At 61.9% G+C, this 19,675-nt stretch overlaps 2 protein-coding genes across 6 annotated transcripts in view; one reads left to right on the forward strand and one right to left on the reverse strand.

Moving 5' to 3' along the window:
* The window catches only part of CDH23 (cadherin related 23), a 322,391-nt gene that overhangs the window by 263,028 nt on the left and 39,688 nt on the right, over positions 1–19,675 (forward strand). The gene's annotated exons all lie outside the window — the stretch shown is intronic.
* Positions 365–19,612, reverse strand: VSIR (V-set immunoregulatory receptor). The gene is made up of 7 exons (XM_062214809.1): positions 19,409–19,612; positions 10,136–10,564; positions 9,477–9,533; positions 4,955–5,062; positions 2,364–2,391; positions 1,362–1,558; positions 365–1,247 (listed from the first exon to the last, which is right to left on the reverse strand). The coding sequence occupies exons 1-7, from the start codon at positions 19,488–19,490 to the stop codon at positions 1,210–1,212; spliced, it is 939 nt and encodes a 312-aa protein (XP_062070793.1). The 5' UTR covers positions 19,491–19,612; the 3' UTR covers positions 365–1,209.

Raw genomic sequence — 19,675 nt, forward strand, 5'->3', positions numbered from 1 at the left:
AGCAGAGCAGCGTAGGCTGCGGGAAGCTGGATGCCCGGGTTGGAGGTGTGGCCTCTGCACAGCCCAGGGCTCCTGTCCTGCTGAGGGGCTCCGCGCAGCACAGCCTCACCCCTGTGCCCTCCAGACTACAGAGAGACACCCCTTCCTCCCCGACCCTCCCCTCGCCATGCCACCGAGGACCCCATGGCATGTGTGTATAAAAACAAACGCAGGTCAGGCCTGGAAGCAGGAGGGGGCAGAGGGTTCTGGAGCAAAGCAGAAACAATGCCTTGTATGGAGGATTGTATGGCCCCTCAGGCCAAGACGGCGGGGGCCTGGGACACTTCAGAAGCAGGGGTTCAAGCTGGGCCCTCATGGTCCATGCTCAGCATTTGCCCCATATAGTTTTAATAGCACCCCCTTTGCACACTCAGAAGTGTCGAGACGTGTGCCCACCCTTGCCACTGCCACGGAGCAGCAGGAGTCGGGGATGGTGAGGGCAGGAGAAAGGTCCCTAACACCCAGCTTCCCAGGGCTCCCACAGGCGCTGGGTGGTTCAGCCTCTGGCCTGGTCGCACATTGCCCAAGACCTCAGCTGGTGCACAGCGGCCATTGTGCCCCAACACATACTTCCTGTTTCGGAGCCTCTGGGGATCAGAATGCAAGCAGTTTGAGCCCTAGACTCACTTAACCTGTGGACAGATCCTCAGAGAGATGGCTACTCAGAAGCACAGAGCAAGCGCCAAGGCCCAGGGCCCAGTCCACCCAGGCCCAGAGGGCCCCCGCCCAGGGCTCAAAGAGTGAGTGCAACAGCCTCAGATGGGCTGGGGGCTGGGGCTGGGGCGGGGGCCAGGTCCAGCACGGGCGGCAGGAGTCTCTCCACTGTCCTGTGGATGTGCCCAGGCCCCAAGGCTTGTGTCCCAGAGAGACAGACTAAGGCAGAGCTGGGCATCCGGGACATGTTAGGATGCAGGCCATTTGGCATCTGTAGCTGGTTAGCTTCAAGTCTTTGAGGGGGACCCAGCACCCCATCATCATTGGGAGGGGACTGAACGATCCAGCATCTTCCTTCCCATGCAGCATCCAGAGGGGGAGAGGGTCTGGGCATCGGGGGGCCACAAAGTCTGGGCTCCGAGCAGGAGGGAGCAAACCAAGGCCGAGGAGGCCATGCCGAGGGCTGGTCCAGCTCCAGTGCACCTGCCCCAAGCCATCCACTGCACCCGAGCTAGTCTAGATGACCTCAAAGCTTGGGGAGTCAGGAACAGGGTCTGCAAGGCAAAAGAAGCAGAGTGAACAGCAGCTCCCAGGCCCCCGGGCCCCAGCACCAGCCCCCGAGGCTGGGAGGACTCCCAGAATAGGGCATGAGCCATGGAAGCACTCACCCAGGGATGGGAAGAAGACGTCCCCAGGGCCTGGAGGAGACAGGGGAGTGCTGGGCTCTGAGAGCAGGTGCCTCCCAGACTCAGAAGGCTGCCGCTGGGCCATGTAGGACAGTGGGGGCTTGGCCTTGGCCTCAGGCATCCCCTGGGAGGCTGGACAGGCCTCAAAGCTGGGGTTTTCCAGTCCTTGGGTGTTGCTGCTGCAGAAGCAGAAGGGAAGTTCATCAGCACTGAGCATACAGCCTCTGCCCTCCCCTCCCCACCTCCCCCTCTCCCCTCCCCTCCACTCCCCTCCCCTGCTGCCCTAGCTGCCAGCAGCCAGGCCTCAGACAGGGCCATGGGCTGCACTGTGCCCCTGCCCTTAGCTCAGGGCACAGGGTAGATGGTCTGACATCCGCCCCAGGCCTGGTCACAAAGCCTGGGGTTGGTGATACTTCGAGAACAGTAGGCTCAGGAGCTTGGCTCCAAGTTTCTCTTTAGTCATCAGAGTTAGTGGCATCAGGACTGAGTGTCCCCTGAGACTGGAGCTGAGGAGTGTGGTCTCTTCCCAGAAGGGCTTGGGGGGCTTCCTGGGATCCCTCTTGAAAATCATCCCTTTCAAAGCCTGCAAGGAGTTCTGGGCTTGGCGCTGCTGGCCTGAGGCCAAGTCCCCGAGTGTGGCTCACTCCCTGAGCACCCTGGCCCATGCCCCTATCCACTTGGTCCGGCCTGCTGGGAGGAGCCGCACCTCCAGGTGGGGCTGGGGCTGGGGCTGGGGCTTGGCCCCGGCTCCTCTGATTGTTTCACTGTCTGCTCCAGGTCAGCTGCTTCCTCCCCTTCCCATAACCCAGGCTCAGCCACTGAGGCCCGAAAGTGGGCACACGGCTCATCACCCTGCTGGAGAAGGGGCAAGCAGCCCAGGTATAACGGCATTAGCCAACACTCCTGGCTGTGCTAGGTGGCCACTGGCGGCCCTCCAACACAGCCACAGGGAAGCTGGCTCCAGAAGGGGTCCATGGGTCTTACCTGTCCATCCGCACCAGCTCCTGGGCACCTAGGGACAGACGGAAAAGCAGGTCACCAGAGGGAAGGCCTCCCCAGGCAGCATCCCTGCCCCGCCGGCAGGTGCCTGCTCACCCGGCCCCCCGCTTCTGTCGGCCCAGGAGGCCCATCTGGTGCAGCTCTGCAGGTCTGTCTGGTGCGTCCAGCAGTGGGGCTTCAAGAGGGGCCCACTGCGACTGTTCACAGGACACGACCTGCAGGTCCCCGGTGTGCAGGACATCTGCCACCAGGAAGCCAGAGGAGCCAACGCCTTCTCTACTGTTTGACCCGTATGGTGTCAGCCAAAGCCCTAGCTCCTGCATTTGCTAACCGGGGTTTCCTGCTTGGACATCTGCCACGTGTTGGTCTTTGGCCGTGATTGGTCAGCTCCCGCTTACCGGGGTCCTGGCCGTCTCTGCCCCCACCCTCCACGCTGCCTAACAGAGGTGACATCTCCCAGGGCACCCGAGGGCCCCGTGACAGCCCCATCATTCCCCCCACTTTCTGCCCTCCTCCTGGGCTTCCCTGTGCCCCACTGGCTGCCAGCCAGAGGCAAGGCACCAGCTCTACTCCGTGCAGGGTTCCCCAGCTGATTGTGGCAGGGAAGGGCTGGACGCCAGCACACATGCAGGCTAGTGACTCCCACGTTCCCGAAATCTGTGTCCTGGCTGCTGTTTCTGGGGTGACTTATTGCGCGTACCTCGCCCGTTGGGGTAGGCACCGTTTTTCCTGCCTTAGAGCGGGGAAACTGAGCCCCAGTGGAACACTGGACGGGAATCACAGCTGGCCTCTGCTGCACACCCCCACCCAGTGCTCCCGCTCCTTGCTTTGTGTGTGTTCCTGAGAAGAGCACCCCACGGAGCAGGCTCCAGGCCAGCTTCCTGCCCCGAGCACACCCTGCCCCTTCTCCTGACTCAGCCCCGCTGTGCCCCTCCGGCTCCCACCCCGGCCCACACTCCCAGGACTTGCCAGGTGCTGTCTTTCCCCTGAATCCCAGCAGCTGTTTCTCCAGTGCCTCCATCAAGGGGGCACAAACTCAGCCTGCCTGCCTTCTCTGTTTTGCACCTGATTTTTCCCCAGCTTCGGCCTCGCCAGCGTTTCTCGTCTCTGCCCCAAGACTTTAATCAGATGGCTAATTTGTCTTCTATTGGGGGGAGTGGCATCAAAGCTATTTTTGTTGGAAGATAAACAACAGAAACCTTTCTGTTATGCACACGGTGCCATGCAGACTTTGCAGCCTGTGTCTGTGCCAGCCCTGTACCCACCCGTCCCCTCTCAGTTCAGGCCATCTGCCCCTTCCCCCAGGAGCCCCAGGAGCCAGCACTTGGATGGAAGCTGTCATAGTGTGTGCAGCAGGAGGTGCTGGGGGCTGACCCCAGACTCCCAGTGTTCTGTCCTCCAGCTGTCCCCCACCCAGTGGGCCTGATGCACAGGGAGAGGCTAGGAGCAACTCCGGACCCTGTGCCGGCAGGAACCCAGCCCCCGCGCCCCCCCCCCCCACAGCATCCTCCTCCCACGATGGGTTTGATGTCCAGGTCCTGTCCCCCACTCTGATCCCAGGACACAGACCACACCCCTGGACCTGGAAGCCACGTCTGGCTGAGCAGGCCTCCCTCCTGGACCCCTCCCCTATGTGGATGGGCAGGCACTCCCAGCGCCTCTGCAGCCACTACTCCCCCTCACACAGTCCCTGGGTTCCTCTCTTCTCCCAACCCCTTTACTTAGTCTCAGGGCATTCCTGGGGGTGGGCCGTGGTGACTTGGTGCAAACATATGGGAGTCCTGGGAAGAAGGGCAAGGTGGTCACAGCCCCCTGCTGACCCCCTGGGTGCTCTGGGTTGGGTGGCCCAGAGAGAGGGAAGGGAGGGACATCGGGTTGTCAGGAGGAAATTGGATGTGAGCTCAGGGTGTGTGTGTGCGTGTGTGTCCCGTGGTCTGTTCTTGGAGAACGGGAGGAGCAAACTCAAGCAAGGCAGGGTCCCCTGGGGGTGTGTCTGTGGCCATGACTTGAAGCCTGGTCCCATCACTCATTCGCTGTGTGGCTCCTTAGGCAAAGCTACTTAGCCCCTCTGCGCCTCAGTGCGTTCATCTGTGCAATGGGGACAGTGGTGGCACCAAGCGCTCGGAGGGCTGAGGACGCTTTTGCTCAGGTTGAATGCGCTCGGGCCGGGCCCTGGCTCCGCCACCTGCTGAGTCTCCTAGCATCAGATGACTTGCTTAACCCTGCTGGGCGTCGGCTCCTGTCTGTGAGAGGAAGGGGCTGAGTTGTCTCTAAGACCCCTGCCCCTGTCATTTAGGTCCCAGCGATGGCTACTCACTACAAGATGGTACAGCAGGTACCCAGGGGCTCTCTGAGCGGCAGTGCTTCGTAAACCAGCCTGGGCCACTCCAGGTGATCATTCATCCCTTCCACAGACGGCTGCTGTGGAAGGCCCAGCGGGCACTGCCCGGGTCGCCTCGTCTCTCAGCCGTGGAGCCTGGCTCCACGCGGGGACAATGGAGCAGGGCGTGCGATCCCAGGGGCAGGGCAGGGCAGGTCGCTCACGCCCCCGTCCCCCCGTGGCAGGGGATACTCACGGCGGTTGGAGGCCGCCTGCCTTTGCTTGTAGACCAGCAGCAGGATGAGAGGAAGGCAGAGGATTCCCACGATGCAGGCGCCCGTGGCCAGGGCCGCGGCCGTGATGTCTGCAAGGGCAGAGAGGCAGCCGAGTGAGGCCTCGGTCCCTCCGCTCCTCCCCACGGCAAACTGGGGCTCCCGGAGCGAAGGATGCGCAGCCCCCGTGACCTGCAGAGGCGTGGAAGGTCTGGATCCCCTGTAAACAGAGCCCCGTGCCTCCCCCAACGTGTGCCAAGAGCACAGAGGAGCAAGGCAGCAGAGGCGCCTCATCCTGGCCTGCAGGGGTCAGCTGGCCCACCCTGGGCCGCAGGCTGTTCCCTATGGGGGGGGGGGGGCCTTGAAGACCCTATGCCACAGAGTTCAAGGTCAAAAGCAGTCCGAGTGATGGAAAAGTGTTGGAATTAGCCAGTGGTGAGCATTGCACGACATGGAGAATTGCAGTTAAGGCCACTGAGCTGCCCGCTTGAAACTGGCTAAAACAGCACGTCCCATGTTGCATAGGAGTGTTTTATCTCCACAAAAAATCAGTAAAAACTCCAGTTCACCCCCACAGCCCTCTGCAGGCCCCTCCTCTTGATCTCATCCACACAAGTGACGGAGGACAAATCGAGCCCCAAGACCTAGAGACACGTGCCCCCCGCGTGACCTTTCAGAATTCTGGACTTCTACAGTTGCAAACACATACAGTGCACAGGTGTAAAAAGCCCTCCACAGGCTCCTCCCTGTGAGACCTCCTCCCTGTCCCCACGCCCCCACGTACCCATCACACCTGCCCCCCGCACGCCCTTGCATACCCATCAGACCTGCCCCCCCACGCGCCCTCGTGTACCCATCAGACCTGCCCCCCATGTACCCATCACACTTTGCCCCCACACACCCATCACACCTGCCCCCCGCGTGTACAGCTGCGGTGGCCCCTTGGGTGACCGCTGTGTGCACCGAGCCTGGCTGGGCATCTCCACAGCGGCACAGAGACCTCCCACGTTCTGCTTAGGGCTTAGCACAGTTCGGCCCAGATGTACTGAAGCATCGCCGGTTAGCGTGCGTGTTTGCTTCCATTTTCGACAAAGCTAACGCTGGAGCAGGGGCCACCTTGTGGATACATCGCTGCTCACTGGGGCAATGATGAGCATACGTCAGAAAGTATGGAAACCTGGAATTAAAAGAGGTTTGTCTTGGTGCAAAGAATTGTAAAATTCACACAAACAAGGATCCTTCAAAAAGTTCAAGGAAATGCATGTTTTGGAAAACTGTATTTTCTAAAAACTTTTGCACCAAAACAAACTTCTCCTTTAACTCCATTTCCCATGCATTTTCTGAAATTCCCGGCCACTTCTGTGCACGAACTCCTGGCAGGCAAAGTGCTGAGCCAGAGAGTACGTGCACTTTCTTTTCGGCTGTTGTAAAATTTTCCTCCGGAAAGGTTGTACGTCTCCTGATGCCACCAGCACAGGAGGGTCTGGTTTATTTTCGTTCATCTGCTGACTCTAGGAGTGTAGCTGGGAACGGCTGTGCCCTTGGAACCACAACCGGCATGCACGCATTTCCTTCCCAATTCGAGCCCTTCCCTCCACCAAGAGATGGGCTGGGAACCCTCCTGGCAATGTCAAGTTCACGTGGTGGACGTGCTGCGGTCTGAGCGTTGCCCCTGCATGCTGCATTTGGGAATAAAGGCCATTTGTATCTCATGGTATTGCTCAACAGCCCAGGGGTGTAAACAAGCTTTCAGCAGTGGGGTAGCAATACCACGCGGAAGAGAACAAACTGTTTTCAGTGCTGTAGAAGTACCCGCTGGTACCGGAACAGCTGCCGTGCTAGTTACCAAGCAAGCGCCACTCCGTATTAGAGCGGTTCCCCGCAGCTCTCAGCAAGGCTGCCTCTCAGCGTGGAATAGTGAAAGTAAGAACCGGCGCTCACTCAGATGTTGCGTGCATGCGTCTGAGCTCCTTCAAAGGCCCGGCTGCGGGCAGTATCTGAGAGACAGGCAGTGCTGCAATGCTGCTCCCACGGTTGCTAAGCAACAGTCGCTGACGGGGGCCAGGTGCATGCCAGCCTGTTCCCATCTGCCCCTGGGGCTTGGCCCGATCTCCCTGCCTGCCTCTCATCCACAGGTGGAGAGTCCCTCCCTGCGGCCCCAGAACCTAGGTTTCCATATCCTGGGCTGGGCATTGAGGCTGGGGCAGGGGGCAGGGGGCAGGGGGTTGGGAAGAGGTCTGCAGGTCCAGCTGCCCCCCGAAGCTCCGGGCATCTCCACAAGCCCAGCCTGGCCGCAGCTCTGCAGCCCTCCCCTGAAGGGTGGCCGGTGCCAGGGCTGCACCCTCTTGGGAGGGGCTGGGGGCTGTGCTTGGTCACATCCTGGGGAGGTTTTTCAAGCACTGGCCGGGGCAGTTGCCAGCACCACACAGAGGAGCGCGCCAGGCCTTTGCCCCGCAGCATGGGAGGGGAGGGGCCGCGCCAGCTCACTCAGTCTTTGTCCAGGGCCTGGCAGATACCTCACAGGTGTCTGCAGAGGAAGGAGCTCAGCTTCTCAGGACTGGGCGGCCTGCTCCCCCAGGCAGGGAGGAGGCTGAGGCAGACAGCACCCCCTGAAATGTGGGGCTGCCCGGCTGTGGCTCCACCCTCCTGCTTCCCCCACCCCTGGCTCCCGAGGACTTGGGCTTATCTCATGGTCTAGCCCCTTCCCTCCTGCCCAAGGGTAACATTAGGAGGCTGGGGCAGAAGGCAGAGAAGGAAACCCCCAAGGACTTGTTCCAGGGGCACCAGTCACTGACCAGGCCGCGGCGGCTGTGGAGCACCTGTCTTAGAGCTTTCCACAGCAAAGCGACAGCAGGGAGCAGCACCCAGCCGCCAGCCCCGGGGTCTCCAGGCCAGTGGTGCAGGGCCGTCAGAGAACAGCACCAGGCTCTCCACTGCCTTGGTGGCTTGGGAAGTCACACCTCAGGAAGCAGAAAGAGCCGACACTGCCACGGCACCTTGCCTGCACCTGGCGTGGCTCGTGGCACTTTGTGTGGAACGCCCAGCTTTAACCTCGGCACCCCAGAAAGAGTACGACTAGGACATCATGTCCACTTTACAGAGGAGAAAACAGAGGCCCAGAGACCCTGCCCGGTTTGTTCAGAGTCACTGCATGGCCTTTCGCTGGAATGGATGCAGCCAGCAGCCATGATCCACACAAACAGCTTTTCTTAGTAGTTGCCGACATTTGTAAAGGGAGAGACTCCGTGAAAATATCTGACTGTCCCTGAAAACTTAGTGGCTCTGCAGACCCTGGGGCCCCGTCCTGACACACAGCAGTTGGCACTGCCCTTCCACTGGCGGCTGCGTGCTCCCTGCAGTCTCCGCTCATCCCTACTGTCCTGTCACCTGTCACCTGACCCGTGTCCGTCCCTGATGCAGCCCTGTAGGTAACACTGATGACCTCCGGGAGAGGGACACAGTGGCTCCTCACTCTCAGGGGGCCGATGGCACCCAGAGAGTGAGGAGCTGTCCAAGCCCCGTGCCCCTCAACCCAACAGAACAGCTGGGTTTCCTCTCATCTGGGATCCTCTCCTTGTGAGTGCCAAGACTTTGGAAGGGGGTTCCGAGGTCATCAGAGCCATCCCCCTGCCCCCAACAGTTGGGACAGAAGCGAGTCTCTTTGGCTCCCAAGGAGCCAGCTCTCTGGGGACAGCAGCTCAGGGGAGTAGAGGCCAGAGCAGAAGTGGAGGGGGTGGAGATGTCGAAACGCCCAGCAGAGGAGCCCGGCCCCCTCATCCCAGTCAAGCTTGCCCTGGGGCTCTTCTCCGCCTGACCCCTGGGGTGGTCCAGATGCCTGGTTTTCCCTGCATTCCACCAGCTGCTTCTCTGGATCAGGAGAAATGCAGCGAATCTCAGCTCCCTGTACCTGGTCTCTAGAGCAGCGCCCATCTGGCACCTCCTGTCCCTGTCGCCCGCACTTAAATGGGACGACCGTTTCTTCAGAAAGTCTGTTGAGGGCAGGAAAGCAGCCCAGTGCTCAGGCAGTGCGCGCATGCTCCAGCGTCTCCCCTGGGCTTCTGGTGCCAGTGCCCTCGCCTGCCTGGACCTGGGCTGCCCCACCTGTGATGGAGATCGCCGTCTCCAACGGCCTGGCAGCAACTCCAGGGTTCAGAGAGGAAAAAGCAGGGAGGAGCCATGGGGAAGGGGGCGTGGCGTGCACCCTGCCAGGCAGGCCTGCCGTGCAGCTCTGTGCACAGGTGCCTGTGCTCCCAAGGCCATGAGCCGGCTTCGGGGGGAGGAGGGGCCGCTCAGAGGGGAAGTGAGCACAGAGCCAGCACAGGCACTGCGGGGTGCAGGGAGGCGGCCTGAGCCCAGGGCTGTCTTAGTTCCACGGGGCTCTGGCTCAGACCAAAATGCATGTTCTGTGAGCATGGGGAGCCAGGGTCAGAGTCCAGTAAGGGGCCTGGTTTGGGATGCGGGCAGAGGAAAACAGAGACCCCAGAGGGGCAAAGGGTGGTGCCTTACTTTCGCTCTCCTGGGGCGAGGGCGGGTAGGCAATGCATTTGGACGGCGCGTCTTTGCCTGTGGGAGCAGAGAGAAGGGCTGTTAGGTGGGCATCAGGCTCGCAAGGCCAGGATGCTTGTCCAGGCTGGCGTCCGCTGCCCATGCGCACACACACACACACCCTGGCCTGTTCCCTGCACCCCCACGCCACCCCCCCCAAGGGCACACAGACACCTGCCAGGCCACACCTCTGTCCATCCATCCAGTCCACCAGCCCTCACACCACCCTCCCCCGACCCCGACACACACACACACACACACACACGCTCCCCAACAGCCATCCTGCCACCCAGCCAGCAGCTCACACTGCAGGGCACCTGTCAGTCACATTGTCATCTGTACCCACCACAGCCCTGGGGTTCTCAAGGGCACAGTCACACTCCCAGCCCAGGCACGCCACCCTCTCAGATGAAAAGGTCCCAGTGTCACAAACAGCCACACACACCCTCCTTCTCACACCAGCTAACCACATGGCCACGCCCACACACCCACAGCCACCCGTCTCACACACAGCCTCCCGGCAGTGCCGCTGTCACCCCCACCCTGCACAGGACCTTGCACCGCCACGTGATCGGACACGCAGCACCACGCGCTCCCCATCACCTAGAGCAGGCCCTCACCTCTCTGCACCTGCAGCTCCATGGCCCCGTGGACCCTGTGCTCCGAGTGGTGGCTCCGGAGCTCCACCACCAGGCAGCAGTAGAGGCCGCCGTCCCACGAGGTTAGGTTGCGCATGGTGATGGAGAAGTTGCCATGGTGGTCAGAGGCCACCTCCAGCCCGTGGCTCCGGGCCAGGTTCTGGCTGCTGTTGGCAGCCTGGTGGCTCACGTGGTGCAGGTGAAGGTTCTGGAATGTGACGTTGCGGATGGGCCGGCGCTCCGAGCAGGCCTGCACCTCACCCCAAGAGCTGCGGTACCATGTCTTGTAGAAGGTCACGTCGTGCCCCTTGGCCACAGGGCCCAGGAGCCGGCAGGTGAGGGTGACATTGTGCCCCTCGGGACATACATACAGGGAGTATGGCGTGCTGACCTTGAAGGCTGCCACCAGACCTGCACAGAGAAAGGAGAGCCCTGTCACCTGCCGCCTGTCACCTGTCTGAGCGCATGCTGCTCCCAGCACCCCCAGAGCAGGTGAGAGTCTTGGCTTTGGCCTTGGCCACACCCCAGCCACAGGTCAGCAGGTCAGTGGACCTCCCCCAGGCCCCAGCTTCTTCTTTAGCACAGGGAACCACAGGAGCTTCCCCAACTCAGGGTGTCCCAAAAAGCGGGGCAGGGCGAGGAGAGACTCGGCCGGGCCCGGTGAGTGTGTCTCTCTCCCGGGAGAGCATGCCCCTGGGCTCCAGCTGCCCGCAGAGCAGGAAGGGTGACCACCCAGGCCCTTCATCGCCTGGCCTCCACGGCTCACCCTGTGGGAGGTGGGGTGAGAAAGGATGTTTGCTACAGCAGCTCTGTGCCCCGGGCACCCCTGCCAGGAGTCCACCAACACCCCGGGACGTGCTGTGCCTTCCCATCTCATCAGTCAGTCCCAGTGGAGCACCCACACGTGTCACGCCATACACGTGGGCTCCCCTGAGAGCCGACGATCTGGACAGGCAGGGGATCCCACTCGGGGGACAAAGGACCCCCACGGACAAAGGCAGACCAGTGCCAGCCTTCAGGGCACTCGGAGGAGCGAGCAAACGGGGCCTCTACAGATGACTGAGGGGCTTGGGGGAGGAGGAGCCGCTGTGACCCTGATGGACAGGTAGGATTGCAGCAGGTGGAGGGGGCACCTTCAGCTGGGTGGTAGAGAAGCAGGAAAACTGAAGGCTCTGAGAGCCGGGGCGGGGAGTCCGTGACAGGTGGATAGTGGCCTCACTCCTACCCCCGCCTCCCACCCGACCTCAGAAATGGAGCAGCCCCCTGGCTTTTAGCCAGGCTGACCCCCACCCACCCCACAAAGCACGGGGGTGGTAGGGGTCCCCATGCTCTCTGGTGGGATGAGTCTGCTTCCTCATCTATGCCAGGAGAAATTATTAGCAGCACCCAAGGTTCCGAGAGAAGCAGATGAGGGAAGACGAGCACACGAAGCGCGCTGATGCCCTCTGCACACCTGGGAGGTGGCTATGCGTGTTCTGTGCGAGGGCTGCTGTCGATCCTGCACACAGGGAAGGGAGGTTGGGAAATACGCACCTTTGCCTTGCCCCAACACGATGGCATTGCCTGCACCCCAGATAATGCCACACCCTCCTCCAGACACCCCGTGCCTGCCCTTGGAGCCCAGGTGCCCAGGCAGCAGGCTGAGAGCCTGCCCCGGCACGTGGGAGAGGCAGCCTGCTGTGCCTCCTGGAGCCGGGCCAGGCTGCACTGGAATCCAGTGGCTGGGCCTCACTATAGACTCCTCCGAATAAAACAGAAATGGGAATGTCTACCAGCGGGGGTGAGGCCAGGGTAGTGATCATGTACGTGATGGGAGCTGCACGTCCCGCCGGTAGCTGCTGCTGGATGCACGGGAGCGAAGGGGGTCTCTGATCCATTCAGCAGATCAGGTCACGCTCGCCGGGTGGGCGGGTAGGGACAAGGCAATGGAAGGGAGCAGCGGGCTTCACCCTGTTTTCTACTGAGGTGGGAAGGACTGGCGACCCTTGCGCCCGGGCCCGAGGGCCTGCACATTTTAGGGTACCCAGGAGACAGCAGAGTGTATGTCTGCAGGAGCGCAGTGTTGGGCCCTGGGAGGCGGGGAAGACAGGCACTCGGCCGTGTGAGAGGGAGTGGCGCCGGGAAGCGAGATTTCTGGAAAGTCGACGCCAGGGTGAGCAGAGACCACACAGGTTCTTTGGCAAGACACAGGTGTCCCCGCCAGGCAGAACCTTGGAGGCCCAGAGACGGAAGGCCGCTGGCCTGCGGCCCCATCGGGTGTCAGCGGGAGCAGGGAGTGCGCGTGGGGGCTAGGCTAAAGTTTGGTTAAGGTAGTGGGGGGGTTCCCATCCACGGCTGGGGAAGCTGAGGCCGAGAGAGGCCGTGTAGCTCACCGCGGCCCACACGGCAGGTAGGTGAGCCCAGATGCCTGGGCACTCTGCTGCAGCAGGACTAGACCTGGGGGCCCACAGGCCACACCCCGCCTTCAGAGCAATTTTACTTCACTCTCAGAGTCTCTTGCAATGATTTTGCGATTGCCAACCTTTAAAAACTAGGAATTTGAAATGGAAACCCTGACTCCTAGCTTCCCTTTGAAGATCAGAACACAAAACCGGCTTCCCACAGGGCAGCTGTAGCTGCAGCTGAAGAGCTACCTCCCCTCGGGCAGGGGGGAGGGGACACTGACCGTCCAGCTTGCCACAGTCCCCACCACTCCCTAACGTTTCACTGCCTCACTGCCTCACTGCAGCTGTCAGTCCCGGGAACGTCTGAGTTTGTGATACGTGCATGTGGCTCCCGGACAAGCCAGGGTGGGGCTCCACGGCCTACAGATGTGACCCTTGGGCTCAGAGAGGTGGTCTGCCAGCATCCCCAGGGGAAGCTTGCTGGGCAGGGACTGACCAACTCTGCTACCCCACTGCTCTTACCCTGCTGTGGGCTCAGTGGGAGGAGAGCCCCGGACAGCCCAGCTGTGCCCCTGGCTTTGTCCACGCCAGCCTGAGATCCCCACCTCACAGGCTGGCATCGCGTGCATGTGGCTCCAAGTCTGTGGCTGTGCCAAAGCCTGCAGGGTAGGTGGTACCTAGGGGAGTGGCTCTCCCAGGTGCCCCCCGAAAGGACTAAGACCCACCCAAAAAGTGGCCCCCGGTGTTATCTCTGCCCTGTGTGGCCACTTTTCCCAGCAGGCCACGTGGCAGCTGCCACTAGCACCTTTCCCAGCCACTGCCCCTTTCCCTTTCCTAACACCGTCTCCAGCCCCAGGGCCACCCAGAGCTGCAGTCCGTCCCAGCAGCACTTACTGGCAGTGCTGTGTGCCTTGGGGCAGCAGGGTGTGGTGTGCAACAGAGGCAGAGGCAACGCACAGAAGTGGAGCAGGGGGGAGGGGCCCAGATGGGGGCCTGCTGGGTGGGCTGGGTGTCCCTGTGAACAAGGGAGGGGCAGGGAGACAGGCTGTGGGTCTGCAGTGTGCAGGCCGCGGTGGTGACCCCACAGCTGGGAGGGAGTCTTGAGCCCCGAAGGCAGCTTCCTTCAAAACCCACAGAGACGCAGAGAGAAGTGGGGTTTGGGCACAGCAGGAAAAGGGGGCATTGCTCAATCCCCAGCACCCAACACACCACCCACCCCCTCAGCTCCCCTGAAGACCTCTTCCCCTTTTAGAAAAAAGGAGAAGCTGTGCTAGGATTCGGGCCTGGGGGACAGGGCCAAGAGTTCACTTTTAAGCAGCTGCCCAGGTGGGAAGGGGCTGAGGAGCCACAGGGCTTGGTCCTGGAGAGCGAGGGGAGGCCAGCACACAGCTGGGACAGAGCCCAGAGCGGCTGTCCATCCTCCGAGGACGTTCGAGGTCCCAGTGTTGGGGAGTGCGGGCGGAGACGTGCAGACGCCCGGCCGCTCCAGGCTGCAGTTGCAATCACTGGGCGGGAGGATGTGGCTCATTGTCAGGAGCAGATGCTTTCCCACACCTGGCTCATTGTCAGAGACCGGGGAAAGTGGGTGGGGAGGAAGGCCCCTGGCTCCAGGATGGCCGAGAGCGCGCGCGACAGGAAAACCACCAGGGCCGGGCCCTTCGCTCGTGCCAGGCAGGAACAGCCAGCGCCCGTGCTGCTCCTGGGGCCACTGGGTGAAGAGGCGGGGACGCTTTGACCCGGGAAGACCCTGAGGGTCAGGATGAAAACTCTGGCCCCGGCAGCGAGATCCCTGGGCCCTGCCTGCTGTGTGGCCTTGGGTGCGTCTCCTTTCTCCATCTGTAGCCAAGGCCCCTCGTGCTGGAGGCCCCTCCAGCTCTGAAGTGGGCAGGAGGAAGGGGCCATCTTGTGACCACCTCCCACGCGTGAGGTACCTGCTGGGCACCTGCTCACCTCACTTAGTTCTAACACGCCCTGCCGCAGGTACTGCCAGCTCCATGTCAGTGAAAAAACAGAGAAGCCAAGCATCTTGCCGAAGGCTGCACAGCCCTCTGTGACCAAGCTGAGAGCCACACCTTGAGCACCAACCCTGCAGACAGGAAGGGCCCCCAACCCCCAAGGGCTCTGAGCCCATGCCTCATCCTCCAGCTGTTCCGACAGGACGCTCTGACCCCACGCCAGCCGCTGCACGCTCAGACCCAAACTGAAAACCTCATTTTCATTCCACACATAGTTAGCAAGGTCCTGACATGAGCCTGGCCCAGCGCCACAGAGGGGTGAAGCTGGGGATTCAGGCTTGCGTCTGTGGCACCCATAGCTCCCCCCCACCCCACAACCTCGGAGCCAAGCTGCTGGTGCTCCCACATGCCCCCTCCTGGGGACCCTCACCTGGCTCAGCCCAGCAGGTTCACGGGAGCCCACAGGACGGCTGTGTGTGGGTGTGGACGGGCTGGGTGTTTTCCCTGACAGCTGTGACCTTAGCCTGTGGTCGCCAAGGCAACACCCCAGCCCTCGGAGGTGGGTCCCGGGCTTGATTAGTCAGGCCTGGGAGGCCCCACCCAAACACCAGGACTCTGCCCAGCTGCAGAGGGGGTTTCGGAGTAAACATTTGCGAACTGCCGGCCACTGCCGGCCCCAAACAAACCCAGGAACCGGCTCCAGCTCCCTGCCAGTCCCCGTCTCCCAGGATGGTCCCCGGGGGGCTGCAGGGCGCAGAGGGAAACAGAGGCAGCGAGCAGTCAGGACTGCATCTGCTGGGGCTAAGAAAGGAAGTGGGCCAGGGCGCAGGCAGGGGCGCTGGCCTGCTGGACAAAGGGCATCTCAGATGTGTGTGTTGATACCTGCCCCCTCAGGAAGTGTCCATTCACAGCCGACCGAGGGGGCCGGGAAGGGGAAGTCGGGCTCTATAGGAGGAAGCGGCGCTTCCAGCACCTCGGGAAAGCGCCCGTGCATCCGGGGCTGGAGGCTGCAGGCTGCAGGCTGCCTGGGGGAGGCTCCCGGGATGGCTCCTCCCAGGGCTCCTCTGCTGTACAGGCAGGTCGGTGGTCATAGGAGGGGCCGGGCTGCTGCTTTGAGCCCTTAGATCACTTCCTTCAACCTCCCACCTACAAGGCAGGTACTAGAATCACCTCCATTTCACCAAGCACGGGGAGGGGCCGCGGCCCTCATTCTCAGGGCTGGTGGTGATGCCGGGAGCAGGGCCCAGTGCAGGCTGACTTCTCCCAGAGACTGGAGGGCGCCCCAGACTGTGCAGAGGCCCCACCCCCTCCCTGCAGATAGATAGGTGGCCTGGCCAATCAGAGTCCAGCCTGCCTGCGGCATCTCTAACTTAGTTTTACTTTTGGTTTTACGGCGTTAAATAACATTGAATCATATAGAGAAAAGGTTATTCCCTTTTCAATTCTCTTTCTGCCCTGGTTATATCAAAGAGAAAGTCCCAGTCGGTGACAGTGTGCTCACAACATCCTTGCCTCGTGCCATCTGCTTATTAATTCAGTTGGGTTTTGGTTTGTTTGTTTTTGCCAGGGGCAGCTGATTTCAGACTTAGAGCCTTCCCCGGGCTAAAGTTTCCAACTAGAATCGAATGCCCTTATTTGGTTTTCCTATTCTGATTTTGTTCCATTTCTGGCAAATGATACCGGCTTTCCACTTACAGTAGTAATTTAAAGTTTCCTTTTAAAATCTGCTCCAACAAAAGAATATGTAGATTTAAAGAAAAAAAAAAAGTTGGTGTTAACACTGATGAGCAAACGGCTCAAGCTTGGGCAGCACCACCATGGAATTACCCTTGAGCAAGGAGCAGTCGGCCTCACGGGGGAGAACTGTGTCCGGCCCGCAACCTGACCACCACAGAGATGAAGGGGAAGTGGGGTGGCAGGTCCCCCAGCACAAGTGAGGAGTAGAGGCAGGACTTGGTTCGGGCAAGGTGGGAGATAAGATCCTAGCAGATCCTATGCTAACAGGGCTGCAGGTGTCTGTCACCAGAGCTTCGGCAGCAAGGTGGCAGAGATGGCCAGCCAAAGCAAATGGGCTGAAAGGTGAGGGGCAGGAAAGCTCATTAGGGCTCAGCTGGAGGACCTCAGGAAAAGAACCCGCAGGCACCTTGCTGGGTATGGCAGACCGGGAGTGCTACAGGTGGCCCCCAGGGGTGCTGCACCCAGCCGCTGCCTCCTTCAGACTCCCGGATCCCGGAGTCCAGCTCCAGGGAAGCAGCCAGTGCCCTCCGCAGGGCCTGGGAGGCAGCCCAGAGCTCAGAGGGAAAGCCCCAAGGGACGCAGCAGTGTGAGGATCCAGGCCCCGGGGGACGTGTGAGAGACGGGCTGCCAGCGCCCCTCTTTGAGTGATGGATGCAGACCAACTCGCCCGGGGTCACAAAGCATCTGGCGTTTGGGCCCAGTGCCAGGCAGGGGCCGCGCAGGGCCCTTGCTTAGTGCTGTGGGGAAGGCCCCGGAACGGCCGGCACTGCTACACTGCTGCTGGCCCATGGGACATCTGAAGCCAGTGCCCATCCCTGCTCAGCCTCTGCCAGCTCGGCCGGACGGACCCTGGCTGCATAGTTGGCTGAACACCTGGGGCCTCGAGCTTGGGCTCTGGAGCTACGTCCCTGCCAACAGCCTAGAAGGGTCCCCGGTGCCACTCCCTTCCTTTCTTCTGCCCAGGCCTATGACCCCCTTCCCAGTGTGCAGGCAGGGCTGTGACCCCTTTTGCTCGTCCAGCAAGGCACCCTTGCCCAGGAGGTCAGGCCCCAGCAGGGAGACCCAGCTCTGCCTGGGGTGGGGGATGGGGGATGGGGGGAGGCGTCCCAGCTCAGCACGGAGCTCCTCAGGGTTCCTGGGCCCTGGCACTGGGCAGCCCGACCTCCAGGCTGTTTCTCACACTCCAGGACCTCTAGGCAGTGGGTCATGGATTTCCCAAGAGCTGACCGCTGCCGCGTCAGAGACTTGCAGCACTGAGTTACTCCACAAGGGCCCGCAGCCCGGTCCATCAAGAAGGGGAAGAAGAGGACCCCCCCCCCCAGCCCCACTGCACCCATGAACTTGGCTGTGCTAGTGCTCCTGAGTCAGCCTGTGAGCACAGGGCGAGGATAGGGACATGCACACGTGCTGGGAAAGCTGGTGGGGATGACGAGGCCCATCACCCTAGGGGTCTTCGGGGTCTTGGCCCCTCCACCCATCTCAACCTGCGCCAGGCCCAGAAGAGGGGCCTCTGATGAGCCCTTCCTGCTCGCCTCGCACTTTGTCTTTGGTGCCAGCCCAGCCCAGGGGCTGGAGAAGGAGTCTGTTCCAGCTACTCCCTCCTGCCTTCCCTGGTATAAAAGGCTTTGACCTTGAGTAGTCCCGCCCAGGGCAGCCCAGTGCCTCAGCAGGCTGGGGAGTGAGTGTTGCCCTCCACTCACCGCCAGGCCTCCCAGCATGACCTCCTGTGTTGCACGCTGTAGTGGGGAGTGTGCTGAATATGTGTGTGTGCACCTGCAATCCAGTTAGGGATACTGAGTCCCGAGCAATGCAAAGCTTCCGTTCCGCTAACTCCCTTTAGTGGAAAGCCACACAGAGCCCTCATTACCCCCTGAGTGAGGTCCAGGAAGAGCTGGCCCTGTGGGGCACCAAGTAGTTTGAGTGGCCAAGGAGCTGGCAGTGATGGCTCCTGGCTACGCGGGTGATGGAGGTGAGGGGTTCTGAGCCCCTCGCGGGGCCTCCCTGCCCCTGTATGCTCTGTGAGCTGGGCCCCTGGGCCCTGGGTATCTGGAACTCAGTTTCTCCAGCTGAGCTTGCTAAACAAAGTGCAGCCCAGCCCAGCGAGGTCAGGGAAGGGCCAAGCCAACAGGAAGAGCCTCACGGAGTCTCCTGGGGGAGACAGCGCAGGGCAGGTGACCCTTGCGGGGTGCGGTGCTGGCCTTCCTGCCTGCCCTCATCCCCTGCTCCATCGTCCCAGCCAGGGCTTGGGCAGCCATTCTCCCTAGCAGTCACCCAGGCTGCCTGCCGGCACTGGCTGGTTTCTGAGATACCTTCCAAGCCCTGTCCACTCCCTCCCCCTCCGACCTGCCCATTGGCTTGCTCTGCCAAACTCTCCACTTGCCTCACACTTTCCCTGGGCCCTCCCTACTATCTCCAGGTCCACAGGCTGCCTGCTGGCTCTGTCTCCCCTCGACATGCAGAGACTCTTCAGCTCTAGGCATGCAAGAACCAGGGGCCAGGCTGTGGCTACCCTGGCCCTGGACAGGATGCCATCTGGAGCTATGACAGGGTGGACTGTGCAAGAGCAAACTGGCACTTCTTGTGTGGGGCTTCAGCTGAGGAAGCTGAGGCCAGAGAGAGGCCCTAAGTCATCCAGGGACCCAGGGGGACTCGCGGCTGAGCTGGGAGACTGTCCCACATCGCCCCTTCCTCCCCCACCTATGTCTCACTGTGGCCTTGCTGATCTGTCACTCCGAGTAGGGACCAGGTGGGCAGCACCACGCATGGCAGGAGCGGAGCAGGGCCCACCCAGGCTCAGCCAGGAGCTGCCTCAAGTCAGAGGGGCAGGGAGTTGCCCCAGCTGCCTAGAGCTGTTACCACCTGCAGGAGCCCACAGGGGCTGCCCACCCCGGCCCACCCGTGCCCTGCAGAGCTGCTGAGCCTGGGGTGCCTGGGCACGGAGGGTTGGACAGGCAGGCACCGGGGACAGCCTGCCTGTGGCTCAGGCAGCTGTCAGGGTGTACAGGTGTGCGTGCTGCCCCCTGCTCCAGGCCCAGCTGCACCCCACCCTGCCATGCCAGCAGCTTTCAGTATGCGGGTGGGGTCCACAGTAGGCGGGGAGCAGGGGACTCTCAGGGCCTCCCAGCCACACCAGTGTTCCCCACCCTGCCCGCTGGGCTCTTCCCCAGCGCCGACCTTACCTCGGGACGCAGCCAGGAAAACAGCAAAGAGCACGGGGCCCCAGCGCCGGCCGCAGGCAACTGCGACCCGGGGGACGCCCATGTCGCCGTCGGGCGGGGCGTCGTGTGGCGCGGCGGGACCAGAGTGGAGCGGCAGGCGCGCGGGAGACTCCGGTTACGCGGGGAGTGGCGGGACGCGGCTGCCCGGGGAACCTCCCGCAAGCGAGCCCGCGGAGCGAGTGAGCGCGGCGGGCGGCCGGGGTCCGGCCGCTCCGGGGCTCCGCAGCG

This window comes from Lepus europaeus, chromosome 17 (genome assembly GCF_033115175.1).
Source record: "Lepus europaeus isolate LE1 chromosome 17, mLepTim1.pri, whole genome shotgun sequence".
Lineage (NCBI taxonomy): Eukaryota > Metazoa > Chordata > Mammalia > Lagomorpha > Leporidae > Lepus > Lepus europaeus.

Bases quoted from the DNA above. Each gene is read 5' to 3' on its own strand.
- VSIR (XM_062214809.1), bottom strand. From the start codon at position 19,490: ATGGGCGTCCCCCGGGTCGCAGTTGCCTGCGGCCGGCGCTGGGGCCCC. The intron at 10,565-19,408 runs GTAAGGTCGGCG...TTCTCTGTGCAG, and splicing joins TTTCCTGGCTGCGTCCCGAG to GTCTGGTGGCAGCCTTCAAG. The intron at 1,248-1,361 runs GTGAGTGCTTCC...TTTGCCTTGCAG, and splicing joins CGTCTTCTTCCCATCCCTGG to ACCCTGTTCCTGACTCCCCA.